Below are 16,639 nucleotides of genomic sequence, written 5' to 3'. Positions count from 1 at the left end.
CAAGGTCTTTCTCAGAAGGGCCATCAACCCTAAGTGAAAGCAGCTCTACTCATGTCTAAGTCCCTTCTCACTAACTCATGCTAAAGACAGCTTTTGTTAGAAAAACAAGCAAAAACAGGAGAAAAGGAATGAGGAGTACTCAATTGCTACCTGAGGGAATTTTTGGGGGCTGGGAAGGTGGCTCAGTGGTAGAGCGCTTGCCTTGCATGCTTGAGGCCCTGGGTTCGATTCCTCAGTACCACATAAGCAAAAAGAAAAAAGCCAGAAGTGGCGCTGTGGCTCAAGTGGTAGAGCGTTAGCCTTGAGCTGAAGAGCTGAGGGACAGCGCCCAGGCCCAGAGTTCAGACCCACGACTGGACCCCCCCCCCAAAAAAAAAATTCCTCCTGAGGGAATTTTTGGTAACATTTAAAATACTTCTTTGATTCTATGGACTTCCTTTGTTCAGTCTCTAAGGCCCAGTGACTTTTCCCTGAGACCACAAAGTTCTGCTCTGTGACCCACATCCAAGGACTCATGAGGTCTACATTAGAGTTGCCCAGTTTTGTGTGTGTGTAGTTTTTGTTTGTTTGTTTGTTTGGGAGGAGTCGGTCCTAGGGGTTGAACTCTGGGCCTGGGTGCTGTCCCTCAGGCTCTTCAGCTCAAGACTAGTGCTCTACCACTTGAGCCACAGCGCCACTTCCGGCTTTTTTCTTTTTGCTTATGTGGTACTGAGAGGTGTCTGCCACCTATACTACCTACTTCTAAGTCCTTCAGTGCTGAAGCAGGGAGAAGGCTGGATAGGATTTTTTCAAACTCCATTTAGGAGTTTGTAGTCCACATTCTATCTGTTCTGAGCCATTCTCAGAAAGCCTTGCTGTACTACTCTTGCACTACTACCCTTAACCCTCTTCCTAGACCTGCCTCAGGCCAAGTCTCAGGCCCACTCCACCCTTCCATCAGCACAGTCCCACCAGCGTCACACAATAATGAAACCAGTACCCTAGCTTGGCTCCTTCAATGTATTCATTCAACTACCGATGTACCACCTCTATCAGGTACCTCAAAATTTATGTCCAAAGCAATTCTCCAAATCTGTCCTTCCTCCTCAAGTCTCTATCTTACAATTGATATCAATGAAGGAATTGCTTAGGTCAAAACTCTTGGATTTCTCTCTGAACTTCCATTCCTAAGCATTAATATCTGCTCTCTATCTCTTCAAAGTCTGTGAAAGTCTCTTCATTCCTCCACTTTCACTATGGAGCCCTCCAACTAAATGCCAGGGCTCATCTACCCTGCCTATATCAACCTTGAGCAGGCTGTTCCCTAGGCTTCCACTCTTTAACAAGAGGGTTTCCTTAGTCTGGAAAAGGTACAGAGACAATGTGGGATGTTCCAATGGTGTTCCTCTTAAGAGGACATGGTCATACTGTGTTTTAAGTCACAATTGGTTCAATTAGGTCATAAAGATGGAGAAAATAATAAGTACAGTACTCAGAAGAATTTACAAGTCCATTATGAAAATAAGTACAGTACTCAGAAGAATTTACAAGTCCATTATGAAAATTAGTGTGGGTGTGTGTGTGTGTGTGCGCGCGTGCGCGCGCGTGCACACATGAGCCCACCAATCCTGGAACTTGAACTCAGGGCCCGGGTGCTATCCCTGAGCTTTTGTGTTGAAGAATAGTAGTCTCCGTATTGAATCACAACCTCACTTTCAGCTTTTTAACTGGAGACAAGAGTGGCCTAGACTTTCCTGCCCAGGCTGAGCTTCAAACTGCAATCCTCAGAGAGCTCAGCCTTTTGAGTAGCTAGGATTACAGGCATAAGCCACCACTACCCTACCCATTAAGAAAATTATCAAGAATGAGCAAAGCTACTCAGTATAAAATCATTATACACTGATTATACTCAGCTGTTCAACACAAAATCTTTGCATTTGAAAATATAATTTAAGATAACAGCACCCCCAAATAATTGGCTATATATCTAACAAAATGTAACATATGTGCCTTTATTAAGAAACTAAAGTATGGGGCTGGGAAGGTGGCTCTTGTCTTGCATGCATGATGAGGCCCTGGGTTCGATCCCTCAGCACCACATAAACAGAAAAAGCCAGAAGTGGCGCTGTAGCTCAAGTGGTAGAAAAAAGAAAAGAAAAGAAAAAGTACAAGTATTTGACATGAAAAGTAAAATCTAGCATCAAAGCATATGGCACAGAAAGGAAAATGCAGAAACTGGGAGTTTATGTTTGCAAGCAATATACCACAACAAAGGATTAGTATCCAATATACATTAAACATTTCTATTAATCAACCCAAAAAGAAAAGCAATCCAACAGAAACATAGGCAAACAACATGAACTCACACATTTTACAATGGGAAAACACTTGGAGCCCATAAACACAATATATTTAGTAATCATGAATCTGTAATACACCTGAATTGTATATTATTAAGTTTCAATGATGAGTGAAACTAAAACCAGCATCAGATATAATTCCACAATCACTAGATAAATGAAGAGTGTCAAATAACTAAACTTCTGCCAGGATAAACTGTCTACAATGGTAAGCATCCAGAAACCGCAGAATGGATAAATCGTATGTCTCAATTATTTAAAGTTATAGAATTTATTAATTATGTTACATATTAATACAACATATCACAAACAAAACTGCTGACTTATACATAACATAAAAATAATATTTTAGTCCTATACAGAAGTTAAAAGAACTATACCAATATAAATTAAACCCAGTAATATAAACGTTAAGCTTAAAAAAAAATCAGCCAGAAGAACACATGATTTCATCTAATGGCAGACAAATGAAAACTTCAGTATCTGAGGATATAGACATAACAGAAAGAAAATTTATCTTAAGTGGATGGAAGTGTGACCAGCAAAGCATTGCTGATATCTTAGCAAGATATCTTATCATTGCTAAAATATCAACAATGCTTTGCTGATAAATACTTGAGCTAAACAAACACTTAAGTTTTTAAAGTTAGAAATCCTCTAATGTATGACGTACATTCACATCCTAGGTCAAGAATTCCCTGCCCTAGGGGCTGGGAAGGTGGCTCAGTGGTAGAGCGCTTGCCTTGCATGCCTGAGGCCCTGGGTTTGATTACTCAGCACCACATAAGCAAAAAGAAAAAAGCCGGAAGTGGTGCTGTGGCTCAAGTGGTAGAACGCTAGCCTTGAGCTAAAGACCTGAGGGACAGCCCCCAGGCCCAGAGTTCAGGCCCCACGACCTACCGGATCCAAAAACAAAAACAAAAAAAAAAGAATTCCCTGCCCTACATCACTCAGCATCTCCTGACCATTCTTCCCCACTTCCTAAGCTTTTCTGAGCCTCTTCTTTTTACTACCTCAGGATCACTGTACATGTTACCTAATCTCCATGGACTAGATTTCCTTCCATATCCATATCCACACATTCCTACCAAACCTTCAAACTTCAACCCCAACATTAAAAAATCAAAACCAAATCCTAATTATATTGGCTCAATAAAGGTGATATTCCTTGAACCGCCAGTCCTCATTTTTGAAAGATTCTTTGGTGTCTATCTTTCTTAACAACCTACACATTTTTCCATGATGGCTCCAAAGATGGCCATCTTTCTAACCCTACTACCCAGTACCCAGCAATACTGACAGTCATAGAATGAACAAATCAATGGGATCTTTCTTTTCTTTTTTCTTTTCTTTTTTTTTTTTCTGCCAGTCCTGGGACTTGAACTCTGGGGTCTGGGCACTGTCCCTGAATCTTTGTGCTCAAGGCTAGCACTCTACCACTTGAGTCACAATGTTACTTCTGTTTTTTTTCTGAGTAGTTTATTGGAGATAAAGAGCCTCATGGACTATTCTGCCCAGGCATGCTTCAAACCATCATCCTCAGATCTCAGCCTTCTTAGTAGCTAGGATTACAGACATGAACCTGCAGCATTTGACTTCAAAGAGATCTTTATAATACACATGTATTCACCATTACAATATCATAAAGAATAAATTAGTTGCCCCAAAGTGTATTACCTACCTTTATGTACCACTCCTTCCTCCTAACCTTGAAATAGAAATATGGAAATAGAAATATGGAAATAGAAATATGGAAACACGTCCCATATAGTATGAAGCCTTTTCTGATTGGCTTCTTCCCTTAGTAATGTATATTTGAGGTCCCTCAGTATCTTTTCATGGACAGACAGCCCATTTCTTTAGTGTCAAATAACACCCCACTGTTTGGTGTGTCAATTTATCTATTCATCCATCATGGCTGCTTCCAGGTGCAGGCAGTTAGGAATAACGCTGGTATGAACACCTAGTGCAGGTTTTTATATGGCTAAGTTTTCAACTCCTTTGGGTAAATAGCCACAAAAACTACTGCTAGGGGGCTGGGAAGGTAGCTTAGTGGTAGAGTGCTTACCTAGCATGCATGAAACCCTGGTTGGATTCCTCAGAACCACATAGGCAGAAAAAGCTGAAAGTGGTGCTATGGCTCAAATGGTAGAGTGCTAGCTTTGAGCAAAAGCAGCTCAGGGACAGTGCCCTGCAAAAAAACTAGCAAAAAAAAAAAACACTGCTGCTGGATCTCATGGTAAGATATGCTACCTTTCATAAGTAACCATCAAATTGTCTTGTAAAGTGTACCATTTTACATTCTCACCAGCAACAGAGGAGCTCCTGGGTTCCACTTCTTCATCACCATTTTAGGGGTTTATATTTTACTCATTTGAACACAGGCATGGAGGGAGTTTATTTACTTTTCACAAGGAAAGCGAGTTACACACAATGGCTGTTTCTTCAGCATTGGTGGGCCTCTGCTTCACTTGGCAGCTTTTCAAATGTACACTAGCACTAGCTTATGCCCACATATGTTGGCCCTTGCACCTGTATTATCTGTTACTTTAAAATTGTAAATGCTTTTCAAGTTACTGGTTTAACCAGGAAACCATGCATCTTGAAAACTCAACTGTGACATTTTTTACTGCAGCTTCTGTTCAATGATGATTATCTAGTGAGCTACTGTAGCCTGTGCACTATAACAGAAAGGACAAATCACTATTAGCCCCAGAGCCGTATGTCCTGGCACAATGGTTCTAACAGTGAATGTATAAAAAGGAAGTATTCATTGCACCTGTACTTATTTTTTTTTTTTAGGTGCAAGAATAGATATTGCCTGAGACCCATGGCACAAAGACAGACAGTATGGACTGGAACATGTTCTTTTATTCAGCCTTCAAAAATACTCTGTATGTGTAGCTTAGTGGTAAAGTATTTGCCTAGCATGCAGAAGGACTTGGCTCTTATCCCCAGCACTACAAAACAGAAAAAAACCCACACTTACTCAGCCTGTTCCTACAGCACTGCTGGGACAATGGGAACATATATGCACAATGTGTCTGTGTTTCCTTCTATAATATTCAGTAACTTTCTGGAGAGCTAAGGGGTTTGTTAAACTTTTTCAACATTACAAAAGACCCACAGGGTTAAGGGAGGGGAGAAAAAAAGGAGCTGAGGATAAGCAATAGTTCTTCCACTATTGCCATCTAGTTGGCATGATACAGCCAGGAGGCCCTCACCAGAGCTGGGCAGCTACCAGTACCAGGCCTCGGACCTTTCAAAACTGTAAGCTGGGGGGCTGGGAAGGTGGCTCAGTGGTAGAGCGTTTGCCTTGCGTGCATGAGGCCCTGAGTTTGATTCCTCAGCACCACATAAGCAAAAAGAAAAAAAAAGCTAGAAGTGGTGCTGTGGCTCAAGTGGTAGAGTGCTAGCCTTGAGCTGAAGAGCTGAGGGACAGCGCCCAGGCCCAGAGTTCAGGCCCCACAACCAGACCCCCCCCCCCAAAAAAAAAAGTTTATAAAAGGGGGCTGGGAAGGTGGCTCAGTGGTAGAGCTCTTACCTTGCATGCCTGAGGCCCTGGGTTTGATTACTCAGCACCACATAAGCAAAAAGAAAAAAGCCGGAAGTGGCGCTGTGGCTCAAGTGGTAAAGCACTAGCCTCGAGCTGAAGAGCTGAGGGACAGCGCCCAGGCCCAGAGTTCAGGCCCCACGACCGGACCCAAAAAAAATAAATAAATAAAACTGTAAGCTAAATAAATTTCTTTTCTTCATATGTAGCTGGCTTCGGGTATTTCATAAGTAGTGACAAAAAACTGATAGTATAGATTCCTGAGGCCCAAGCCCCTGATATAGCAGTTGGAAGTACCATCTGAAATCCTGGAGAGGCTCAGAAACGTCCAGTTAGAATTAGCTTCACCCATTTGTCCCCATGACTACCCTTTCAGCATAAAATGTCTTCCAAACCCTGAATGTATCCTAATTTGCTGATTAATGCAGACCGGTTCTAAAACTGGCAGTGTTTTTTCTATAAAATAACTTGATGGACCATAGGTGGTTCTAGAAGAGTTCACCAAGGACCACTTATGATCTACCTGCAACTTAAAAAAACATTCTTATGGATGTATATCTGTGGTCTGACTTAGGATGTTAAGAAAGCACCGCCCCAAGTTAGCACTGTTTTCTCTCATCCTTGACCTTTCACTGGGAGGGGCTGGTAGCAGGCACAATAAAAATCAACAAGTACTATCTCCACATTGCTTGTGTTTCTCAACAGTGATCAGATGGAAAAAAAAAAAAAGCAATTTTCTAAGAATCCATTTTTGTGGATTACAAAATTGTGAGCATACAACTTGGAAGAATCCTGCCTTCTTGATCTCCCCTCACCTCTCTCATCATATCTCCCATCCAACAGCTACAAAGAAGCCACTTTGAAGCTTACACTGTCCCCAATTCCCTGCTCTATTGCCCTACTGCAGTCCTGTCTGCTTCTTAGTCTGCCAAAGTAAGAAGCATCTGGAAATGCTCTGCAGGAGGATCTCCAGGGAGTTACTACCTACATCAACTTGCCTGGAAATAATCACTCTACACACCCCAAATTCTTTAATAATTATATCCGTTTTCTATAAACCACTTTGTAGTAAAAGAGAAAACAAAGTTTAAGTGAGTCAACACTATAAAATACTTAAATTTTAATTAATGATTAAGGACATGAAAGCACTTGGTAGAACATATTTTAAAGCTGTTCAAACTTAAAACTTAATTTAAAATTTATTTTGCTTATTTAAAATATCTTCAAAATGGTTATTATTAGCCTAAATCAATGACAAATGTTAGTTGTATATTAGTACCTTAGTCTTTCTCAAGGACTGGTTCCATGAACCCCAGCGGATACTAAAATCTACAAATGTTCAAGTCCCTTATATAAAATAGCTTATTTGCATACAAACTATGCATATCCTCTTGGGATACAGTAAATCATTCCTAGATTACTTAAAATCTTTAACATGATGTAAATGATATATGAGTTGTTGGGGCCCGGAATGTGGCTTAGTGGTAGAATCCTGCCTAGCTTGCATGAAGCCCTGGGTTTGATGTTTTAGTACTATATAAACAGAAAAAGCCAGAAGTGGCTCTGTGGCTCAAGTGGTAGAGCACTAGCTTAGAACACAGAGGCTCAAGGGCAGGGCCCAGGCCCTGAGTTCAAGCCCCAGGATTGGCAAAAAAAAAAAAAAGTTGTTATACTGTATCACTTAAGAAGATGGGGGAAAGTATGTACATGTTTTTTTTGGGGGTGGTGAGGGAAGAGGGGGGGAGTCTTGGTCATAAGGCTTGTACTCTGGCCCTGGATGCTGTCCCTCAGCTCTTTAGCTCAAGGCTAGCACTCTACCATTTGAGCCACAGTGCCACTTCCGGTTTTCTGAGTGGTTTCTTGGAGATAAGAGTCTCATGGACTTGGGGTTGGGAAGGTGGCTCAGTGGTAGAGCGCTTGCCTTGCGTGCATGAAGCTCTGGGTTCGATTCCTCAGCACCACATAAGCAAAAAGAAAAAAGCCAGAAGTGGCACTGTGGCTCAAGCAGTAGAGCACTAGCCTTGAGCTGAAGAGCCGAGGGACAGACAGCGCCCAGGCCCACGACCGGACCCCCCCCCCCCCAAAAAAAAAAAGAGTCTCACAGACTTTCCTGCCTAGGCTGGTTTTGAATCACAATTCTCAGATCTCAGCCTCCTGAGTAGCTAGGACTACAGGTGTGAGCCACCAGCCCCCAACAGACTTTTTTCAAGTGTTTTCAACTCAAGGTTGGTTGAATGTAGCAGATGTGAGATCCACAGATATGAATGTTGACTATTTACTCTTCTATTTTTTTCCTCTTGTATCCTTTAATGACATTTACTCTTCTATTTTTTCACATTTACTCTTCTAATTTTTTCCTCTTGCATCCTTTAATAACTGCTTAAATTACAACTGTTCCTTATGCTACAGTGTATATGTATTCTTGTCTTCCTAAGGTTCAGGTGCTAGGGGCTTGGTCCTCAGTTTGGTGGTATAGGAAGTAATTGAAACTTTAAATGGCAAGTCTTATGCTGGAGTCATAACTCAAGTAACTAACACCTGTTAAGCAAGAAGTGAAGTCCTATGTTTAAAAACCTCAGAACCAGGGAAAAGAAAAAACAAGAAACGAGCAAATGGAGTTCACTGGGGGGTCTCATTAGGTTATTGGAAGTGCTTCCCTCAAAAAAGGATTATGGAACCCCAGTCTCTGTCTAGCTGCTTTGCAATATGAGCTCTCATTCCAGTACATCAGTAGGTTGTGGTACCATCTACTATCATGAGGTCCTCACCAACTGAGCTGGTGCCTGTTACATGCCCCTAAGTTTCTGCAACTGTGAACTAAAGAGAGATCTCTTTTCTTTATGGAGTTACCCAGCTTCAAGAATTTTGTTATAGTAGCAAACAAACAAACAAACCCTGATACAAGGAGGCACAGAATGTTGAGACACTTCAAGATGCATATCATCTCATTTCTGTGTTCAACTTTTAGGCTTCCTGACTTTTCATTTCAACATTTCATCATTTGGTACCCTCTTAAACCGTTCTATCTATAACAATAATATCTGCCACAGAACTTTACCACTGTACTTCACAAAAACACAAGTCTACTTCCTTCATCCACTGCACCTCATATACATTTGTACCTTTTTTTTGTCGGTTGTGGGGCTTGAACTTTGGGCCTGGGTGCTGTTCCTTTGCTCTTCAGCTCAAGGCGAGCACTCTACCATATGAGCCACAGCACCACTTCCGGTTTTCTGGTAGTTTATTGGAGATAAGAGCTTCATGGACTTTTCTGCCCGAGCTGGCTTTGAACCATGATCCTCAGATCTCAGCCTCCTAGTAGCTAGGATTACAGTCATGAGCCACCGGCGCCTGGCCACATTTGTACATTTTATCTCTTGAATGTTCATACATTCTATCTATTAGAGTGATGTCACTCTATGAGAACAGGAAACCCAAGGACAGAGAGTGGTAGAGTCAGATGGGACATACGAAGTGCCTAGAGTCAACTTCATGCTTTACACCACCTCAATAACCAATTATTAAATATGGAAGGTATACTGAAGAATGACGTTAAATGACATAATTGTATACTTAATCTCCCTCCTTCCATATCATTCTCCTTCTCTAAGAACAATCCCAAACACATCTTTTTATTTCAGTCCCCTGATTTAAAAACTGTTAGTGGATTTCATTCAGTCAAGTACATATCCACTGGGCATACTAAGTCCTGGTTGTCCCAGTCCCTACACTCTCCTGGAAGAGGTGAAGATGGGAGGTGGTAAGTATGCAGGGATTACAGCAACTGTCAGCTTTGGTCTCACACATTAGGTATCCCAAACACAAAGGGGATCAGGAAAAGGAGTGCTCCAGGCACAATTGCTGGTACAAAGGCCACAAGCAGAAACTAGCTTAGTTCATGCAAGGCAAGAAAGAAGGCTAGGCCTCAGGTTTGAGGGGCATGCTGTAGGCAGAAGCAGCTGCTTCAAGGCTCAAGTGAGGTAAGGAGTGAGGAATTCATTCCAAGTACAATGGGAAGCCCCTGGAGGGTTTCAATGTGGTCTGATACACATTTTTAAACAATACTCTGGTGGCTGTGAGGAAAATGAGTTGTAGAATTCACAAGTGAGTAAGCAGAGTGTCCCAATAGGAGTATGAGGCTGTCCACACTGTCAACAGGAAGGCAGCAGTCCAGGCTTCCAGGTCTACCTCCTTCATCCACTCTATCTCATACACAGTAAGGCCACAGTGACTTGCCCACCCTTTGCTTGTAAATTTAGTCCGCCTAAGTCAGGCTGTCTCCAATCTGTGTCTTCAGTGCCTGGCACACAGATGGTCCTACATTTGAACCATGATGGAATCTTATCAATCATAGTAAATAATAGCTCTTAGGGATACTTTTCAGCTTTTTTTCTCCCCTAATAGTTGACATGGAACAAGTATCACAATTTCAACAGACTTGGGGTACTTTTTCTCAGGCTTCCATTTCCCTGAATCTTTACAAAATAGATTTAATTTAGGAAGGAGAGTATCAGGGAACAGTGCTGTACAACCTCTCAATAGACATCACATACAAGCAGGTTTCAATCCCAAATTTCAATCTCTACATTGTCTCATCTTTTTCAAGACAGCAACAGAAGAGGAATTACAGTAAGTTACTATATTTAAGAAGTCATTTACAGTTCCAGAAGCTTCCCTGTGTCTTCAGGGAGTTCAGAGACACTAACACTTCCACATTGCTGTGACCTGCCAGCCTGCATGGCCCCAGCTTTTTTCCTTAGTCTGTGAATTTGCTCACAATTGCTGTGAATTTGTCCTTAATACTCTCAAGTATTACTAGAAAAGTGGACTACATTTATTTGTAATTTTTTTTAAAATCACACTTGCAATGAATAAACCTGTAAGACTTCATGGTTAAAAATTTAGACCTCTGGGGCTGGGAAGGTGGCTCAGTGGTAGGTGCTTGCCTTGCATGCTTGAGGCCCTGGGTTCGATCCCTCAGCACCACATAAGCAGAAAAAGCTGGAAGTGGCACTGTGGCTCAAGTGGTAGAGCGCTAGCCTTGAGCTGAAGAGCTCAGGGACAGCACCCAGGCCCAGAGTTCAGGCTCCATGATCAACAAAAAAAATAAAATAAATAAATAAAATTTAGATCTCTGGATTATCAAATAGTTAACACTGATCACAGAGAGGCCTTATTTACTTACCTAAGTAATGTGGTGGATGAAATGACATAGGCTTACTAGTCGCTGAGTAATATCCAATTGCTCTCTTAAATCGAATAACTTTGTCATCTGTTCTAGACTGAAACAGATGTAGGAAAACCTTAGTTATGCCACTGGTCATATATATGAATATATTTTACAATTCAACACATGTATAATACTCTGTAGAGTTTCAAGTTTGATAAGAATGTAGAATGACATTAAAACCTTCAAGGTATTACTACTGAATCAAAATGAAATTAACTCTTTTGAAGCAATGTAGTTAGAAAGCAGAATTCTGAGCTAATAGCAGGGCTGGGCACCAGCTCTAGAACTTCTCTGACTTCAGCTCTGTTATATCTGATCCTCACAAGGGGTTCAACTGGCCAAAAGCTGCATCCCAGCTAGTCTACAAAAACTGAATTGCTTTCATTTCCTACTTCCTGGAAAAAAACAAAAAAACAAAAAAACAACAACTCTGAGTCTCACTAGAAGGGTAGACAAATCAGAGATCCACAATCCCATTTGATAAGTTTATCTTGTGAAAAACCCAGAATACAGATCTTATTAACAGAAAGTAGAAGTAGCAGCGATTCAGCAATAATTTACTCTAATCTCTTTTCCTATTCTGGCTAAAAGTGAGGCTAGAAAAGGGGAAAGAGGCTGAGACCACCCAGTCACAAGGGGACATGTCAGGGCAGCCTCATCCTTTGGCCCTGCGCCCAGGTCTCCTTCATAGTGGATAGGCCAAGCCAAGCAAGAACTCTCAGACATACCCAGTCAGCTTACCCCTCCCAATCTGGCCATATCACCATACAAAGCCCTATATCATAACTCTGTGTTTTTACCTGTGAATGTTGGAAAACATCTTTAGCTATGGCATCCAGGTCAGAGGTGTCCTGAATGTTGCGGACATAGTCAGCAACAGCTTTGATCACTACATCGCAAGGTGGCAAGACCAGCTGGTGGGCCCGGACCTAGGAGACAAATGCACATGTCAGCAGCCAGCATGGGACCAAGAAACTCCAGCACTCCAGCTAGCATCTCATCAGAACCTGCTTGCCACCTATCTGTAAGATTGTGACACTATGGCTTTCCTAAGTGTTGCAGGTGAGAAAATACAAACCAGCTACTAAAATCCTGTTATATTAACACAGCATAAGCACAACTCCAGAAGTCTGAGAGCAGGTCCTAAACACCACAAGAAGCTAAGCAAAGAGCATCTCACAAGAACTATTAGCTTCCTTCCTTTCCACATTCACAGGCAAAAGTTGATACTGGCATGATCTGTTAGGACTCCTGAAACTGTAATGATAAAATGCATTTACCAAGTGCCTGGATCTACCTTTAAAGGCCTAGTTCAGCTCTCAACTGTAGATAAAGCTTCTAATGACCATTTGAAGAGTATGTCTGGTAAAGAACGAAGAATGTGCAATAAAAGTATTTGAGTGGGCTGGGAAGGTGGCTCAGTGGTAGAGCGCTTGCCTTGCATGCATGAGGCTCTGGGTTCGATTCCTCAGCACCACATAAGCAAAAAGAAAAAAAGCCGGAAGTGGCGCTGTGGCTCAAATGGTAGAGTGCTAGCCTTGAGCTGAAGAGCTGAGGGACAGCGCCCAGGCCCAGAATTCAGGCCCACAACTGGACCCAAAAAAAACAAAAACAAAAACAAAAACAAAAAGTATTTGAGTATCTCATTATTTAAGAAAGTTATTGAGCCGGACACTGGTGGCTCATGCCTATAATCCTAGCTACTCAGGAATCTGAGATCTGAGGATCATGGTTCAAAGCCAGCCCAGGCAGGAACTTCCATGAGACTCTTATTGTTCAATAAACCAAGAGAAAACTGAAAGTGGCACTGTGGCTAGCCTTGAGCTGAAGAGCTCAGAGACAGGTCACAGGCCCAGAGTTCAAGCCCCATGACTGACCAAAAAAAAAAAAGAATGGTTTTTGAGCTGTTGTGATCCTCTTGTAAGAATAGCCTCCTTTGTTCTCACTCTATGAATATTTACAGAGCTGTTTAATTAAACATGTCCAAGTGTAATTACTTGTCTTTTACTACTCAATGGGTTTACTTTTAGATTTACAGGCATATTCTAATTATTACAAATGAGGGAAACTATGCAGCCTGTGTTTCTTTAGGTCTGGCTTACTTAAGCTTTTTCCCCCCTTTCTTTTTTTTTCCTTTGGTTTATTCCCTTTTGTTGCTGCTTTTGATTTCTGTACCTTTTGTCTTGCATATAAGTTTATTTGATTTGGGGAAAGGAAGAAGAAGCACAGAAATGATGGGAAAAGAATGAACCAATTCAGCAGGGACACTCACTAGACACTATGCTGGAAATAAACTATTCAACTTGAGAGAGAAGTTGAAAACAGGAAAAACTGGAAGAGAATGAGGGAGGGGATGACACTGTTAAATGGAAATGTACTCATGACCTGACTTATGTAACTGTGATGCCTCTGTATACATTACCTTTACAATAAAATTTTAAAAATAAAAAAATAGCAAAAGATAAATTAGCAGAATAAGAGTACAAAACTATTTAAAGTCTTTAGCATCTCACCACTGTAAGGCTCTCCAGAGCCTGTGAATATTGTGTTATGGGACAAAGTAGAATTTAGCTGATCTTAGAATGAGAATACTTTCTTTATTATCTGAATGGACCCAATGTAACCATCACAGTATCCTTTAAATACAGGAAGGGATGCAAGCAGTTAGTGTCAGAGTGAAAAGGATATGATGTGCCACTGCTGACTTTGACAATGGAGAAGGGGTAACAAACTAAGGAATGCAGATAGCTGTTAGAGGTTGGAAAAGACCAGGGAACAGAAATTTTTCCTAGAACCTTCAGGATCAATAAAGGCCTGCTAAGATCTTGATTTTAGCCATGTGAGGTCAATTTGGGGCTTCTAAGCCTCCAACACTGCAGTCATAATTGAGTTACTTTAAGCAGCAAAAACAAATTGAGGGAAAGAGGGAGGGAGGGAAGGACACAAAGAGAAAATTAGAAAAGCTCAACCTAAAGAAACCTAGTAACAAAATCACACATATTTGATGATACTATGTAAACTTCTAGATTCTTAACACTATATCAAGTTTCCCTTTTTAAAAAAGCCATGATTAGACTCTTGGCATCTACCTAGAACATTACGAGTCAAGATACCGTAAAGATACTTGCACAATAGCCAAATTATGGAAATAGCCCAACATGCCCTACAATACCACATGAGTAGATCAGAAAAGTGTAGCACTTATACACAATGGAATTTTACTCATCCACTAAAAAAAGAATATTATGCCATTTGCAAGGAAATAGATGGACCTAGAACAAATCATGTTAAATTAGGTAAGCCAAGCTCAGAGAGACAAATGGTGCGTATTTTTTTCTCATATGTGGAAGCTAGATCTAAAATACAACTGGACATGATAACTTACATAGGGCTCTATGAATTTACACACAAACCAACAGACTAAAGGAAGATACTCTTAGAGGAGGAACCCAAAGGCATAACTCTCTTGAACATCTAAAGTATTATTTAATCAAATAGAAACATATTTTTTGTCATTGTTGTTGTCTGGTTTGGGGTATTTTATTTTTATTTTTTTGTCATTTGGAGGGAAGGAGAGCACAGAAATGAGGGAGGAAGCGTGAACAAATTCAGTCATGGTGTTCAATATGTGAAAAAATGAACTATACAACTGTGGGCAGGGACAGGAGGGGGAAAGTGAAGGAAGGGGTGACATTGTTCAAGAAGAATTGTACTCATTACCTGACTTACGGAACTGTAACTCCTCTGTGCAACTCTTTAATAATAACAATAAATTTATTTATTTTAGTTATTTATTTTTTGCCGGTCATGGGGCCTAAACTCTGGGCCTGGGTGTTGTCCATCAGCTCTTCAGATGAAGGCTAGCACTCTACCACTTGAGCCACAGTGCCACTTCCAGCTTTTACTGCTTATGTGGTGCTGAGGAATCGAACCCAGGGCCTCAAGCATGCAAGGCAAGCACTCTACCACTGAGCTACCTTCCCAGCCCCATTAAATTATATTTTTGAAAAATGGTTAGGAGTCTTTATTTCCACTTCCTATGCAGGGAGCAGGAAATGCATCTCTTTTTAAAACATTTTTGCCTATTCTGCCTTACTTTGCAATAGTTTTCTATTAAAACTATTCCTGTTTGAATAGTTGCCTTTACCTCCTAGGGCAGTACTCTCACACTATGTTTTGATTATCAGCATCTGGTGAAGGGAAAATCCTAAGTACATTACAAAAATGTCAGTGGACATGGACTATGGGCAATTTCCTAGAAATCCAGTTGCACGTCTGTAGTAAAAAGCTACTGCTACACACATACTCACATCAGATATGGAAGCACAAAGCATACTCGAACTGCTCTAAGTGAACACATTCATGTTCCGCCTTTGTTATGGAACAACAATCCCAAAGTATGCCAAACAAGGGGCTACCATGACAGTCTGAAGAGCAAGGCCAGGACAGAAACCCCTAGCTGTCCTTACCCAGTTTCCTTATGCTCCTACTAAGAGACACTTAAGTACCCTCTCACTGGGAACAGCTCATCAGGAGAGGCAGGTCAACTGTGGATTGTCCCTGATAGCCATAACTCAACCTCAGCCTTGTTCTCTGCCTGATCTTGTGGGTAGCAGACCACTCAAATCCCTAATGCTCCACAAACAAAAGTCTATCTGCTTATGCTGCTTGCAGTATTTAAAATGCTGGTCACTGTAGGTGATTTTGCATACAAAACAAATAAATGACAGTTAACATGGTAAGAATTCAAGTTGAATGGCCAAAATATGCAAAAGACATTCCCACAGAGGCAAGGTGCAAGCCTATTCCAGGCAGTGAGCAATGAGGCTGCCCTGTCTAATCCATCTCACTCCAAAGTAGAAAAGACAGCTGCTGCTCTTGTTCCAGTAGATACCCTTTCCATGGTTCCCCATCTACCACACTAGCCAAAAGATCCTGGACACGAACAGAGAACCTGTAATTAACGTGTCCCCTAAATCTTTCTGAGTGCTAAATGCTGCCAGTTAGATGGTGACTGTGCAGTGTTCCATCTTCCACAATCATTCCACTGACAACCATGAGCCTTTGCAGCCAGCACCTACTTCCTCCAGCTGGTTCCTAATCCAGCAATCTAAATCCAGATTAAGTAAGTTCTGGCCTGCTTATGTGCAGGACAACTCCATGGCCCTGTTCTAAGGGCTTGTTCAAACTGTAGCCCCACCCTTCCTACAGCAAAGCAGCCAGAAGACAGAAAGAAAATGGCAATGCCACATGGACATGCAGTCATCCCTCGCTATATTGCTATTCACTTACTGTGGCTTCACTGTATTGCAGGTTTAAAAAAAAATATGTAAACAGTGATCCCTCACCCATTGCAGGAGTTACATTCCAGCAAGCCCCGCAATAGGTGAAAATCCATGAAGAAGCAGTAAGTGATCCGGACATAGCAAGGGACAACTATCTAACACTGCTACTTAACGGATTTTCACCTGTTGTAGGGGTTTCTGGAATGTAACTCTCACAATAGGTGAGGGATCA

General features: G+C 41.4%; 1 protein-coding gene across 2 annotated transcripts in view; it reads right to left on the bottom strand.

Annotated features, from left to right (window-relative positions):
• The window catches only part of Fam120a (family with sequence similarity 120 member A), a 111,959-nt gene that overhangs the window by 57,635 nt on the left and 37,685 nt on the right, over positions 1-16,639 (bottom strand). For both annotated transcript variants that reach the window (XM_070033309.1, XM_070033310.1), the window contains exons 4-5: positions 11,923-12,051; positions 11,078-11,174 (exon numbers count right to left, since the gene is read on the bottom strand). In XM_070033309.1, coding sequence (XP_069889410.1) covers positions 11,078-11,174; positions 11,923-12,051 — 226 coding nt within the window. The remainder of the gene's footprint in view (positions 1-11,077; positions 11,175-11,922; positions 12,052-16,639) is intronic.

Source organism: Dipodomys merriami, unplaced genomic scaffold (assembly GCF_024711535.1).
Source record: "Dipodomys merriami isolate MVZ:Mamm:240054 unplaced genomic scaffold, mDipMer1.0.p SCAF_22, whole genome shotgun sequence".
NCBI classification, from domain to species: Eukaryota; Metazoa; Chordata; class Mammalia; order Rodentia; family Heteromyidae; genus Dipodomys; species Dipodomys merriami.
The sequence above is the reverse complement of the archived record's forward strand: the minus strand, read 5'-3'. Positions and strand labels throughout refer to the sequence as shown.